At 32.4% G+C, this 16,429-nt stretch overlaps 1 protein-coding gene across 2 annotated transcripts; it reads left to right on the top strand.

Moving 5' to 3' along the window:
• Positions 1 to 2,380: 2,380 nt before the first annotated feature.
• LOC106663351 (ubiquitin-conjugating enzyme E2 L3-like) lies at positions 2,381 to 13,605 on the top strand. Of its 2 annotated transcripts, XM_024228408.1 has the most exons (5): positions 2,381 to 2,674; positions 8,054 to 8,113; positions 8,411 to 8,506; positions 9,344 to 9,530; positions 12,090 to 13,605. In XM_024228408.1, the coding sequence occupies exons 1-5, from the start codon at positions 2,648 to 2,650 to the stop codon at positions 12,242 to 12,244; spliced, it is 525 nt and encodes a 174-aa protein (XP_024084176.1). In that variant the 5' UTR covers positions 2,381 to 2,647; the 3' UTR covers positions 12,245 to 13,605. The 2 variants fall into 2 exon arrangements, with proteins under 2 accessions (XP_024084176.1, XP_014243630.1); XM_014388144.2 differs by lacking the exon at positions 8,054 to 8,113 and having other exon boundaries at positions 2,385 to 2,674.
• Positions 13,606 to 16,429: the final 2,824 nt, after the last annotated feature.

Genomic DNA, 16,429 nt, shown 5'->3' with positions numbered 1-16,429 from the left:
AATATCTGTTCAGTTCTTGTTGTTGGCATATATAGTTTAGCGCAAGTCTGTATTTTTAACGTAAAAATGAGTTTTGGTGCGTAGCGATATTTCTTAATAATTTTGGTAAAGTTTGGAAAATATGAACAGTCAAACTCATTAGGGATTTATGCTGACAAGACCTCATAAGATCAAACAGCCAGCCCTACAAGCATTAGCATGTAAAATGGTCACATCCAAAATCTCCAAAACCTGGAAAAACATAACAAATTGACAGTCAGTAAGACCAGCTATTGGCCCAGAACCTATAATTGGGATAACAAGATCAAACCTTGAATCTTGCATCTCATAATCGGCCTACACATAATTAAAGGAGCAATAGACGAACTCCAGAGGTGCAAGGCGTAGTAAACTCGTGGTTAAAGAAACCTCGCCAAAATACATTGTTAGAGTTAGATAGAGTAAAATAGGAATATACACCGGCATCTAAGCGAACACCTACCCAACATGAATATGTTCATTGGTGACCACCCATGATTATATTCCAATAATTTAAATAATGCGAAGCAGCCGCACAATGGAGACATATCCCGTAGTACTAGGAAGACACCGAAAAAAGAATTGTAGCAATGGCAGTCAATAATCTAATTCTTCTTAAAAGAAGGATCAAGTCAACTGAACTGAACTAAGGAATTAGGAATATATAGTACTAAGGCAAATGGTTGCAGTGCTCGGTAAATACCAAACCATAGTTTCCTGGTATCCTCAACACCATCATTACTATTTCACTTACTAGATCTGTGTCACACAATAAAGTTGTATGTCCTTGCTCCCAAAATAAGAGGTATTGTCATCACCAAACTAAATAGTATTCCATATTTCAACCAGTTATCGTAGCGTTTGACAGAAAAACACAGGATAGACAGACCTCGGTAAAGGTCAAATAATAGGTTCATCGCCCCGCAGACTGCAGGAAAAATCTCACGAAGTTATCCTGAGTGAAATAGATCGAGATTTTTAAATGTATAAAACGTTCGATTCAAGCCACTAGATGTATCAACGCAATTGCATGTTCTCTATGTTCAAAAACGAGTAACCATCATAAATATTTTTCAAACTCTAGATCCCACCCACTAGAACTTTAAGCAACATAACTGCAGCTAACATAACTGCGTAATAAACTGGAACCCTCCAGATGATGATGGACTTACTAAGAAGCGGGGATTTTGTATTCACAAAGCACTGCAGCCATACTATCCAGTCTTCTTATACTTTTCCAAGTTTCTTATATCAGAAACTTATTGCTGCAATTATTTTCTCTGGGTCTTCTTGATTTCCTTGTCCATTGTGCGATTGCCTCACATTCCAAGATGATATGGATGGTATTTTTCCTCATCATTGCATAACCTACAAATGGGGTCATTGTTGAATAAGCCCATGTTGTGTATCCATATAGTCCTACTACTCCTATAAGTTTTACCCTTTCTAACTTAAGCAATGCGGTTGCGAGTTTTGGTGATGGTTCTTTAATCATAAGTTTAATGTGGCTGGCACCTCTAGAGTTCGTCCACGTCTCCTTTTGTTTTTGTGAAACCATTATGTGATGAAGGAGTCTGAGGTTGCTCTTGCTATCCTAAGAAGGTTCTAGGCCTATATATGGTCTGCATGTCCTCCTTTGGCCAGTTTGTCAGCTTTAGGTAGCTAGGAATTAGGTAGCTTCACCTACATGCTAGCGAAGAAACACAATTATTGAATTACATGTTAGATACATATTTCATGTATTTGATGGGCAAGAACCTGTAACTATGCTGTACTGCAAACAGGTTTGACTGACGTAAAAATCCTCATAAGCTGCCAAGCTGCCATAAAAGCAGAATACTCATAAAAAAGTCACATATGAACCCTCGGGTGCCCGTGAAGCACATTTTAAAGTGTGTAGGTTTCGAATGCACGGCCGCTGGATTCGAACCCGGGACATTTACCTTGCTGTGATGAGCGCTGTTTCAACGCTTAAACCGTTCTGCCACCGGTGCACCTAAAGTTCCTTTTGAACGTTAGATTTCTATTTTCAACGGTATAAACGCGCACTAAAACGACAAATTTTAAATTTTTACTTTTTTCAATCTATATATTTTTAAAATGATTTAGTTTATCTAGAAAGCAGAGAAATTTAAATTTTTATAAAAATCAGATGATTTTGTGTAAACAGTCACAACTGTGAGCATGTCAGGTGCCCTTCCGAAATTTATCCTCGGCTTAGCCGGAGCTAAGTCCCGTTCAAGACCCCCAGTTTTAACATCAGAAGGACTTAGAAAGGTCCATGTTTTTCCCCTTGCGGTTTCTAATCGGCCCTTAAAAAATACAAAAATGAAAAGCGAAAAGGACTTAGTGCAGACGAAAGGACGACACGTCTGGTGGGGAGCCGGACGAAAACGGTTATTCCCGATTGGAAAAGTTGTCGAAGAAAAGTCGGAAGTGCATTTCCAAGAGTGAAAAAAGAAGAAAAAATACAATACGAAAGAAGTCTTTATATTATCGGACCTTTTTAAAAGGGGCGTAACGGGACGAGTCGGATTTCTCAAATTACGTATCTCGCGCTCGCTCTCGCCTGTGACTAGGCTCCCCAGTCGCCACTCGCCAGTTCCAATCCCACTTTTGACACGGAAAGATGTCTGCAACGCGTAGGTTACAAAAGGTATTAATTATTTAAATCTACTTGTTTTCGTCTTGGGATGAAGGATTTCGTTTTATTTAAAAAAAGAAAAACAGATTTTTCGTTTACCCAGTCATTTTTCATTTAAAAAATGCTGGGATTATTGGTTTGTATGTACTGTGAAAGTGACTTTTTCCTTTTTCAACGGTCCGAAGTGGTTTTTTCCAAATTTTCGCCTTGTTTCGAAGGGAATTTAAAGAAAATAAAGTGTTTTCGAAGTTCCGTTGGGCATTCGTGTCTCCAGCTCTTAACAAACGGATGAAAAATCACGATTCATACATAGCATTTTTATTATTGATTTATCCCCTGTATTAACCATTCGATATTGGCTGAACACGATGGCCTTCCACTTCACCGGACAATCGATAAAAGCTTTAATTTGGAAACTTTCTTCTTCAATTTCTGTTAGTTGCACATGAAAATAAGAAATTGGTTTTCTCTGAGTTGGTGGTATGTCAAGACTCCCACTGAGAATGTCTTGAATGAGTGTCTTTTCTTGTCAATTTCCATCTAAATGTAACTATTTAACAGCCTTCAAATATATTTAAAAAAATATTTTTTTATACCCACAACCAGGAACACATGTACTTTTTTTTGTTGATTTATTTATTATGTTACAACAGTACCAGAGCAGAGCAAGTAATCTCAGTTGTCCGCTATCACAACACTACTCTCATTCCTCAGAGTGGAAGTCTTTAGGTCTTGGAGATTTATGCGTCTTAGAGGATTGTCGAGAGAGGTTCGGATTGAAAGGGGTTGAACTAGAGGACTGGGATAAGGTTCCAGGGTTTCATGGAGGCGTTCTTACAGTTGCAAGGACGGGATTTGGAAGTCTGGGTATACAGAGGTGCATTCGAAGTAGGGACCTTGGGCAGTCATTCTAAGGATTTTTGACTGGATTCTAAGTTGAACAGACGGACATTATTTTAACTGACTGGAAACCGAAGTTGCATGTTATAAGAGGAATTGTTAAAGGAGTTGATTATTCTGTTTTTTCTTATTTTAATGTCCTTCAAACATAACATATTAGCCAAAGAAGACATGTGTATTTGACGATGCATTGTATAAATGGGGGAAGAATATCATGAAAAAAAGGGCCAGGGGAATCGAACCCATGACCGCAGGGTTTATGAGCCAAGAGTCCTATTACACTGACCACTCGGCTACGCTGTTTTAGTTGGTGTGTATCTGGTTATAAGCTGCAGGGCAAGTACTTTTTAATATAATTGAATATGTTAAAAAGTGTTTATTCACGTAGCAATTAACAAGAAAAGACACTCATTCAAAGACACTGTGGGAGTAATGACAAATCAGAGACTTTTATAGTCTTATTTCTAAGATGATTAATCATGATTAACATAGTGTTTTTGGTATAATAACCATTATTAACCAGAGTAATGATTTTAATTGATTTAATTTTTTTTGCAAAGTTTGGTTGAGTTGAAAAACTAATGTTATGAGCGGGACTCGAACCCATTACATCCAAATCAGTAGCCGAATATTAATATTTAATTATTTTTAAATAAATATATAACTATGTAATATAGTGATATTTGAATATTGGCTGAAAAGAGGGAAGAAGTCATGGTAGTTCAAGTGGTTAGAACGCCGAGGTACTGATATTGATGTCGTGGGTTCGAGTCGTACTCATGACACTAATTTTTCAATTCAACCACACTATGCATAAAAAATAATAAATCAATTAAAATTACTCACTATGATTCCCATGCTTTAATAGGAAGGTATCTTGGTCTGGACTGACACATATTATTTTATTATTATTTATAAACATGATAAATCTTTACATGACAGTTACCAAGTGGGGGAAAACAAAAAAAAGCATTCAAACTTTTTCTTTGCGACTAGTGATTAAACTGGATGTTTGAAGTTCATTCAAATTGTTAAAAAAATGCAAAAATTCTCATGAAATATTGTTCTGGAAGAAAGAGTTTTAAATAACCAATGTTATTTGCAATCAGTGGAATTTGTAATGTACACTCCCCATCAAAAACAAAAATATCGCACCATCACTTTAGGCTTCACAGAGGATTGTTGAGGATGGTTCCGTTTGAAAGGTGTTGGACTAGGGGTTTGGCATGAAGTTCTAGAGTTTAATGGAGACGTTTATATCAACTTCGTATTGTTTCGAGGACAAAGCTTATTGAACGGTATCCACTGATGCACTGCAAGTCATTGTGAGGCAGCTGCTCATAGACATAGCGATAAAAAAATATGTGCATTATGGGACATCAGGAATGTTATAACACCCAACATCCCTGTCAGCGCACTGAAAGAAGCAGAGGAAGGGCCACAAATGAGAGGCAAACATGCTGGAATGCAAGCTGTAAAGGACAACACATGAATGCTTGACAGATATAAGAGAATGAATTAAAAATAAGATAGAAATTAACAATACTGTTTCACAATTTGTATTTATACATGGCGATTTTGCTGGAAGTTACATTTCTTTGCCAAAAATGATAGTCTAGAATACCCATGTCAAAGAGAAGTAGAAAACGTTAAACACAACGCAGTTTTAAGATGCAGTCTCTACTATCGAGAAAGAACCAGATTGTTAGCCAGAATGAATTTTGAAGGCATTCAACTATCTTGGAACGAAATGTTCAGCAAGGAAAACAAAGGCATCAATAGAATTTGTCATTAGTGTGATGGAGAAAAAAAGGCTGGTCTCAACCAAAAGGTGACCTAGTTAAATTTATTTCTGTGGTTAGTCTTATGAGCATAATTATTTATAACTATTTATTTATTTTGTTAAAAATATTTATTAACATAGAGGATAAATTATAATTTATTATAATGAAACAAAATTGTATTTATTACCCTTTTAATTGAAAAAAAAAAAAAAAAAAGTAGCCCCCTTATAACCGAGATACCTACATGTTGATTATCCTGTGTGCAATATAATTGCACCAAAGATTTCAGAAGGAATTGGATAATAACCTCAGGCAGCGCATATTTTGCTGAGGAGTAATCTCTGATAGTGCCTCTTAGGCCAAGGCAAGGAGCAGATAAAAAAAAAAAGAGAGAGAAAGATCTGACTGTATCAAGGAAAAATGGGATTCAGAAGTCGGTGTAGATCGAGTTGGACACAAAGTAGGAGCGTTGTGCACTGTTTCGAAGGATTTTGGGCTGGAATGACTGGATTCTAAGTTTCCAAGATAAATTAAATAGGCTGAAATGTTTTAACTGACTGAAGTTTCTTATATCATTGGAATTATTAAAGTCGGTGTATACTTTGCCATAAACTGCAGGATAAGTATTTTTTTATATTACAAAATTTTAATATAATTGAATATGTCAAAAAGTGTTTATTCACATGGCAATTAACAAGAAAAGACTCTAATAATAATAATAAACATTGTTTTGACTAAACATTTTATATATAATAAGTTTACACATTACTAAAAGAATCATTCAAACAAAAAACTATGATAGAAATTAATATTGCACAACAAAATAATAAAAAGATTGAAATACTTAAAAATTAAATTTCTCGATGAATATATTTCTGTACAATGATAGACATTTTAAAAATAGGGCCAGATTAATCCAATTATTTACATTGTCTAAATCGAAAAATTCTGTCTGTGGGACTTCTTATTAAAAACTGCACCATATAATAGTTGAGGAGTGGGCATTCACCAACAAAGTGGAAACAGCTTTCAGGTTTAATGGTTCAGGTTAAATGAATACTTAAAGTTTACTCCACTAATCCACAGCTTGTAATTCGGATTTATCATTTCATTTCTTAGCCTAATAATGTTTTTTTTTTTCATGACATTTAATTTTAAATTATGATAGATTTTGTGATGCTGGTAGTATTTTGCTGAGAATAGGAATCCCTCTTTTTCTTTTGTGTTAATAGCAGCTTATTAGAGTTGGTGTGCTCTTTCCTCTTGTAACTCGGCCTGTCATCTAATTGCAAGTATCGGCCAGCTGTAGACAGCTTTCATACCAAGATGTTATATGTTTTATAATTTCTGTGGTTACTAGATGGGTTAATCTATCCCTCGAATCATTTGACTAGATCTGTAATACATAAGAGAAGTGCAGCTTAGAAAGAAAATGAATGTAGTATTCCTTCCCATTTCCAAATGTAAAAAGGACATTAGTGTATCATTAGGCAGACAGAATAACTGTTTTATAAATACTCTCTGCATTATCTCAAGCACCTTTTAGTGCTCATGTCCCTATACCTGACAAGCATAACAAATAATGCCCGCAGCACTGCGTCAAAAATTTTATATTTCAAAGGAATACTTATTTGATAGTTGTTAACAAAGTTACGCTAGATGGAACCCATCGCCTGCCTGTTGTTAATTTATCTTTTAAATTAAATTCAAGGAAATAAAACTATAATTGAATCTTATTTGTCACTACTCCCACAGAGAAAGGTTGAAATGAGTGTCTTTTCTTGTTAATTGCCATGTGAATAAACACTTTCTAACATCCTTCAATTAGACTTGCCCTGCAGCTTATAGCCAGGAACATACCAACTTAAACTGAGAATAATCTAACTCCTAATGATTACTCTGATTTCGAGCAACTCGAATCAGTTAAAATAATTTCTGTCTGCTCACTCACTCATGGACACTTTTGTTCCTTTTAACAATTTTAATACATCTTCAAATGTCCTGATTGTAATTGTTAATTGCTGAGAATTGGTGTTCATATGTATATTTATTTGCCATAATCAAATAATACTTGTCAGTCCTAACCAAGAAACAGCCAGTTATAAATAATTAATGATAAAACTTTTTAGATGTAAGAATATATTGTCACTGAGCTGTCACGATTCCCCAGAGAAATTTCATTTACATTTAAATGTGAATAAACCATTAAATTAATTAATTAATTAAACCATTAGTAAAATTTTTACTTACTTCAAATCAAAAAATCATCATACAATTTGCTGCCTAAAATGTGCTCGTACAAAGATAATACATGTTCATACATTTTGAAAATTAAACTCGGTAATTAAAATAATGCTATTCCTGTCTCTGAACTGGTGAGTTATCATGGTTGTTCCAGAGAAAGGATGGTGTGAATAAATATCATTTCTTGTGCATTTTTAATTAAATAAATACTTATTAACTTTTTTCAATTATAATTTAAAAATATTTGCCCCCCCACACACACATACACACACCAACCTAAAAGTGTAATAATAAAGTCAAAGATTTTGACCAACTTTGACATTGCTCCTGTTAACAATTTTAACAAAGTTTGATATGGCATGTTTCCCCTGTGCTGTGCTACTACATACTCCCCCCCCAAAAAAAAAAATAAATAAAGCTGTTTATTGACATTTAAATAAAAAGAAATATTTAATTTTTTCAGAAAGCGACAATGGTTAACAGCTGTCTGTCGCCCCCAAAAAATATGTTGGCAAAAAAAAAGGTTGGAACAATCTGTTAATAATTATATTAGCCACATCTCTCATTAGGGTTTAATTTTAATTTTAATTATAGATTTTTCATGTTATCACTAAATAATGATTTTCTGGTTACCAATACTTTTTTTTAATAGGAGTCAAAGGGATTATGCCCTTTTGCACTTAAAACAATTGATCTATGTTAAAACTATTTCTGAACATAGTGTAAACATTTCACATTGCTTTTAAATCAAATTGTCATAGATTTAACAAAATACATACATTTTTATGAGATGTGTAATATTTTCAAATTTTTTTTACAGGAGTTAAATGACATACGGTCATCTGGCCTTAGGTCCTTCAGAGATATACATGTAGATGATACCAATATTTTATTATGGACTGGCTTAATTGTACCTGTAAGTATAATATAATACATTGTACAGTAAAAATGATAGTTGCCAATTATCGGCATTTACAAATTGACTGCAGCCTATGCTTGTCCATTTTGGTTGCTCACAGCGGAACCCAATTTATCATGTAGGCTCTCTAGTCTGGTGCTTTAAAATAACGTAAATGATTTTTTAACATATTTTATTTCTTTTTTATTATGTTTATTGAAGTGATATAAATTGAATGACACAACAGTTGTGTCCCCGAACCTCTAAGTAAATGAAGTAAACTACTTGCAGAATGTTTGTTCAGTTTGGGTGTGTAGTTGAATAAAAGTTGTTAACACATTCTACAATAATTTTCCTTTATTTTACACACTCATACAAAATGGGTAAATAATTAATTTAAATAACCAAACACACACAAAATAATAAAAAAATAAAAAAATCGCTTCCAATAAATTAATAAATAAATAAAACAAATTGAAATGAACGCAGGCAGTGACACCCTTTCCAAGGCAGCTGTAGGAATTTTTTCTATAATAATTTTTTTTTAAATCTTCAACCTTGAGGATCTATTTTATTTCACAATATGTTATTATAAGTGTCATGTTTATTCATTATTTTACATTATTATATTATTTATTCATTATTAAGATACATTATTTTACAACATTACAAAACCAAAAATACAATATTAAAAATATAATGACAAAAATACGAATGGGAAAAACAGAATTTGTTTTATACCTTATTATTTTAAATAATAGAGATTTTCCACAAGAGAAAATAATTAATCCCATCATCATTTTGTCTGACTTGTTTAGGTTTTAAGTAACAGAATATTATGATTTGTTGTTTTAGGATAACCCACCTTACAATAAAGGCTCATTTAGGATTGAAATTAATTTTCCTGCGGAGTATCCTTTCAAACCACCAAAAATATGCTTCAAGACTAAAATCTACCATCCTAATATAGATGAAAAGGGCCAAGTATGCTTACCTATCATTAGTGCGGAAAACTGGAAGCCAGCCACAAAAACAGACCAAGGTGATGAATGTTTTACTTTTTAACTGATTACTATGATAATTCTAAATTAACGTTTAAAATAAATATATTCATGTCATATGTTATCGATAAGTATTTTCCAACGATTTACGAAAAAATATTTAAAAAATCATCAAATTGTTGGCATTCCGGTCTTGATCGCAAATAATTTTAAATTTATTTGACGGATCATACCGCAATTTTTTGTCCTCTAACCCAAATCTTATCCAAAAGTCAGTGTCCCACAAAGGTACTCTTGGTCTCATCCTGTAAAACATGTACACTGCTGAGTTTCTTACACATCCCAATACCATCATCACCACCTATGCAGACCACAATATGTTCTAACTTGAATCCTATCGAACCTCCAACATCCAAGAACACCTTGAATTTATTAAAGACTGGTGCACAAAATCAAGCAACTCTGTATATACGCAGTTACATTTACATTGAAAAACAGTTGCTCTTCACTGCACATCACTAACAAGGAACTGACTTCCACTCAAATCAGACTTTACATAGACAACAGACTACTGACGTAGAATCACATAAGACTTAAAAGGCAGCATAACAGAAGACTTGAACAATTTTAAGACCAAAATCTGTTTTGACTGTTGCATCTTAATTAACTTTATACAAGACGCTGTGACATAGGCTATGAAGTGGAACTGTGGGATCCATCATTCAACACATCCAATCCTTCCAATCAAAAGAGTTCAGGCAAATTGTCAAAGCTTCTTACTATGTTTCTAATCTCCACACTAACCTCAACATTCCCTTTGTCAATGAACAGATCTGATCCCAATTTCAAAAATTTCACATGAAGCCCTTCATCCATCCTAACCCCACTGCACAAGCCCACTCTACACTTTCCTATTCAAAAAACCCACCATGTCACGAGATTTCCTTGTGCATTAATCCTTCATATTAAGTACCAGTGTTGGCTGGTTTCTTTTAACATGCTTCCTTCGGGTGCAGTGCTGGCCATAGTGTCATTGTTGTGACTGGGAGGAAAAAAATACACATATTTGTAATAAGTATTGATAAGTGCAGGCTACAAATAAATTATTTTCAATACAATCCTGTACTTACATATTTAATTTTAAACGTATTCCTTATTTTTTGAAGTATCTCATCTTAGGCCTTGCGTCCACTAGGAGTTGAAACATTCAAAAAGGCCTGAAGTCAAATTTGAGTGAATAACCAAAAACAGGTGAACAATCTAAAATAAAAATGACACTTGTTTGACTGGTTGAATGAAAAATTCTGGATGGGATCGAAGTTTAAACAATAATCATCACAGAATGTATCAGATAGGGTGTGTAACTGAAACATGATTTTGTTTGCACAAGTGTGTGTGTCATTTTTATTTTACAAAGCGAGTTCTAATTGATTTATTTCTATCCCTGCCCCTTCAAATTTACCTTAGCTCACGTTTTCGAATATTCTATTGTTATTTTTCATCTCTACCAGAATGTTATTTAAAAACCTGGATATATCAACATAAAGCATATTAGATGAAGAAGTTTTTGTGAAATTTGACAAGTTGTAGGTATTTTTTTGTAACCTCAGTAGAACGTGCAATCATGACCAAAATTTTAAATTTTGTAATTTTGACATGTTCCAACTGATATTTGCTAACATTTTATGTCATTCAGATTATTGCAAATAGAAGTATCTTACAGCAAATTAAGCGTTCTTTCAAATGGTGACGAATATCTTCAAAATAAAGAACTTTATGAAAATTTCTCCTGGTCATTTTTTGCTCCAAACGAAGAGTAGAATCGATTTCCTGAGTTTCGTCAGAATGAACTGGGACACTCGGTATATAAAAGCGAATTACCACTTTTATTATTATTATTATTATAATTAATTTTTAAGGGCATTTTAACGGCTAAGGTCATTTCACGCCCTAACATCCCAAACCTTCTATCTTAATTTAGCTATATCCCTTAAGACTCCAAACATTCACTCGTAGACTAATTTATCCTATTGCCATCACTTTTATTATTATTATTAACATAAATACTACCAGGTAACCAAAAAAGTTTGTGTGGTTTTTCATTAGTTAATGTTTTTATACCTTTATCAAGGTTTCTATTTACATAGGAGGATTAGGTGTTTAAGTCATGTAATACCAAAGAGATAACGCGCCAGTTCATAAAGAAAAAGTGTCTTGAAGGGTTTACTGTAAATTATAAAACATTTTCTTTCTCATGGCTTCAAAACTTGTAATTGGTGAGGTAATTTTTGTATGTATCTAAGCTAAAAGTTGTCTGCGATAACCCCTTCCATATTGCCAGTACAAAGTTTGAACAAATACTGCTGAATTGACAAGGAACGTATGCACCATTTAACACATAGAGATTAACAAACATTAGCAGTTCGTAGCATTCTGCTCTCAGTGGACATGAGGTCTTATATGGCAATGTAATATTTTATGGTGATAAAATGTAATACCAATGATAACTATTTGTTACATTGCTTGTAATTGTGTAATATTCAATATTTAATTTAATCATCTAATATTCAATTGTTGAAATTAACTTTTATGTGTTGCAGTTATTCAAGCATTAATTGCTTTAGTGAATGATCCAGAGCCAGAGCATCCTTTACGAGCAGATTTAGCAGAAGAATTTAGCAAGGATAGGAAGAAGTTCTTTAAAAATGCTGAAGATTACACAAAAAAATATAGTGAAAGGCGACCGACCGATTAGAACTAAACCTAGTCAAGCCTATTGTGATTAATTGATTAAAATTTTTAAACTTTTGTCACTAAAATGGAACTTTAATTGATTGCTACACACTTGAACACAATGTGTGTAAATGTGAGTGGAAACTCAACCACAAGCACAAAACACTGGTATTGGGAAGAGACATAAAAAAAATAATAAAACAAAAAACTTTATATATGTGTATATATATAAAAATGGGGATCACTAAAGATACAATTTGGCTGTCTGCTAAATAACTCCCAATAATACAATTTATTTACATTGGCAATATAAATTTTATTTGTTGTTAAACATTAATTTGGTATAATAGATATTTATATTAAAATAAATAAATCATTTCATAAACAAAATAATCTTTCAAAAGCATATCATTAGATTTAATTTAGTAGTATGTAAATGAATGTACTACATTTAATTACAAAGGGTTTTAAAAAAATGGAAATACATAAAAATAATGGAAATAGATGAAGATAGTTTCTAAAAATATTAATATGAAATAATAAATAATTTCTAGACAGCGTGGAACACCTGCGCTGGGGCTCTGGCACTTACACATTTTATGAAATGAATTCAAGCCTTCTGGGCAAAGTTGGCATTTTCACCAAAAATATGATTTTTTTAAATCTATACTGTCAGTAGTACTTAAAACAGCATAAATTGAAGTTTAGAAAGTGGTAAATTTCTTTTGAAATATGTGTGTATAATTAATATAGCATGTGTTACAACACTTAATGCAATACACCAAATGCAATAATATGCTGTGCACACTGCCCATAGTTCTGTAAAAAATGCCTTGTAAGATAAAGAACTTGTGTTGTACAACTTAGATTATTTTCCCAATACCTGATTTGGGCAACAAAAATAAAATATTAACATTTTTTCTGTGTATATTCAATTTATTATGCCTAAGCTTGGCTTTTAATCTTCTACAAAACTATTTTTATCTGCAATTTTTTTTTTTAATAGTCAATATAAGGCATTTATCATATTGGGTGTAAATTAATTTGCCATTCTATCTAGAAATCACATTCAGTTCAGTATATTTAGAATGGATAAATATGGTTGAATGATTTGATTACACTTTTTGCCTGAAAACTGTTCTATACATGCTCAAGGCCAATTTGTAGTGTAAACTGTTTTTAATTGGAAACTAGTTATAACACAAGTCAAATACTTTTTCTACTTTTTATAACTGAAGAATTTGAAATTGAGTTTTGTTTTACAATAAAATGTTATAATTTGTGATATTATGTAACTAAGTTTTATAATTGATTAGTTGTTTCCTGTTTAAAAGTAATGCAGATGTGTAGTCAAAATAATAAAAAGAAATTAAGTATGTTCCATCTTCAGTGCTATTGACCGATACATCATTACCTTCCAACCAAAAAACAATGCTCATGCAGCATATAATAGTCTATTTGACCATTTATTTAAAACAATGGGCTTAAATATTTTTGTCAATAAATATATTTCCACTTTGGTAACATGGTCATTATGATTCAAAAATGTTTTTTTTTATATTGAAAAAATTGCAATTCTTTCCAAATTGAAGTGAAAAACTCCTTTCATATAACAGGTAAGTTTGAGCAGTTTTTTTATTTGTCATTGTTTTATTGTTAATCCACATTTCTATTAGGAGGATTAGGTGTGTACATAATGTGTAGAGATTAGTGACCGTTAATTGATAGTTATTCAGTAATCGTGAGATGCAGTCTGACCGCATCTCACGATTTCTGAATAACTGTGTACTAATGTAATACCAAGAGGTTAGTACATCAGTTCATAAAGAAAAAAAAATGTATTGAGCAGTTCACTGTAAAATATAAAATATTTTCTGGTTAAAAAACTTCTGTTTTTTATAATTTCCTGATTTATTTTTACATTAAAATTTTTGGACGTTTTGGGGATTTACTTAAGTAGTTGCCAACACTTCTCCCGACATGAATTGTAAGAGTGAGAATATTGAGTTTGTAACTCCTTCAACCTGATAATGATGAGTGTTTAATGTGCAAAATCCAAATCATAAAAAATAAAAAATAACTGTTGTTTGGAGTACTAGTATATTCTTTAGACAAAATATTTGGAAAAAAATACTGTTACATTTTAATTTAATTACCATACAAAGCTTAATTAAGTATGTTCAATGAATGAAAGAATCTCAAAAATCATAAATCAAAATAAATTAGTTTAAGAAAATAGATTTTTTTTAATGATCATGCCAAACTTAATAAAAAATTTCTCTTTTATGATTTGGTCTGATCTCAAGAATCTATTCTACATACTTCTTTCTCTTAAGATAGAAGAAGTCTTCTTAAGTAGTAATCCACTTTTTACTAGTGGACAGCAAAAGTGATGTTATTCATGTCAGACAACAGAAGCTATATGTTTTCCATTTGGAATCGTAGGAATTTCCCCCATTAGCATATAAACTTTCGTTCTTCTCAGGGGTTTGGTATCAAAGTCTATATTGCACAAGGGCTTTCCTATATGTTCTGTTATCTCTGTCTCCCTAGACATGGGTCATCTGCTAATAGTCCCTCTCTTAGGTTGGAGTGAAACTTTTGGAATCAGTAACTGATCAAATCATTGTCAAAAGGAATGACAATTTGTCTGAGCCCTTTTGATTGGAAGGATTGAATGCTGTGATGTCAATGGCTTGGCTGAACTCCACAGTCCAACTCATTCTTGGTTGACCCACACCAAGTATATCCCCACTCAGTATGTCCAAAATGGTCACAGTAAAATCTTGCATAGGGTTAGTTGAGGTTTGACGGTCAAGACAAATTTTGGTCCTAGAAGTCTTTGTAGTCGTCCAAATCTTAGGTTAAGTAACAACTTCTTAAGTCTTGTGTGGGTATTACACGCCAGTCTGCTGTCCTAAGTATTTGACGAATGGAAATTTGGACCTCTTTGTTCTTGATGTGTGAGGGCTGTTTTTTTTTTGTCCCCCACTTTTAGCACCAATCTTCGATACACTCAACGTGTTCATGGATGTTGGAGGTAACGTGGATAGGATTCGAGTAGTAGACAAAATTGTGGTATCGTTTGCTAGGTGGTGATTATGTAGGATGTATAAGAAAGCCTGCATTGTAAAAGTGTTACATGATGAGTCTACAAATGTATCCTTGTGGGACAATGAATTACAATTGAAATTAAATATAAAAACAAAAGATTCTTCTATTAATTCGTGTTTTTTTTAATATAAAATAACTATTTTATATTTTTATGAAATCTCACATTAATGAAAGAATGATTTGTTTTTCATTTATTTTTATATCATTTTATCTTAAATTAAAAGATAAATAATTTATTTTTATATTTAATTTTATATAACATTTAATTTTAATTGTAATTAATATAGTCTTTTAAGAGCCCAATTATTATTATTTTTAATATGCACATATTATTTCATGCCATCTTTTAAGTTTTTTTAATGCTTTAAAGAAAGGGTTAATTTGAAATTAAAAATGGTTACTTTGAAGTTATAAAAGGTCAATTTGAAATTTGAAAAACTTAATTTGAATTTTAAAGGTCCATTTGAAATGCTAATTTGAATTTTAAAAAGGGGTAAGTTGAAATTAAATAGAGTTAATTAGTTATAAAAGGTTAATTTGAAATTTGAAAAGCTTAATTTGACGTTAAAACGGGTCAATTTGACGGAAAAAGCTATCTATGTATTAACGAGTGATTTCAGTGACTGGCCGATGTAGCTTCTTTAGAAAGTTCATTAAAAATGGGTTATAACAGAACAGAAATAAATAGACGTCTATGAAAACTAAATATTTTACTTTTGAAAAATTTAATTACGGGAAGACCAAAAGAAAAAATAGGTAGAATCTAAAAATCTGGAGAATTTTAAATTTTATTCATTGAAAAGTTTAAACTGACATTCCGTTTGGGCCAAACGTCTGCTACGAGGACACATAGACACATGCACCAAAAAAAAAGAAAAAAAAAAGAAATGAAATCACGGGCTTTCTGTCATTTTAGCACGGATTTTGTGGGATTGGTTGCGGAAGTGGGTGAGAGGGGGATGAGGAAGTATAGTCCCATTGAAATTTCGTTGCACTGGTTGAATAGAAAAAAGGGATCCGCTCTCCCCTAAAGGGTGGACTAGTTAGTCACTTCCTAACGGATTTCTGCCCACCCTTTTTTCTTTTTATTATT

This window comes from Cimex lectularius, unplaced genomic scaffold (assembly GCF_000648675.2).
Source record: "Cimex lectularius strain Harlan isolate CLEC.00 unplaced genomic scaffold, Clec_2.1 scaffold293, whole genome shotgun sequence".
Lineage (NCBI taxonomy): Eukaryota > Metazoa > Arthropoda > Insecta > Hemiptera > Cimicidae > Cimex > Cimex lectularius.
Note: the sequence above shows the minus strand (reverse complement) of the source record. Positions and strands in the feature narration are given on the sequence as shown.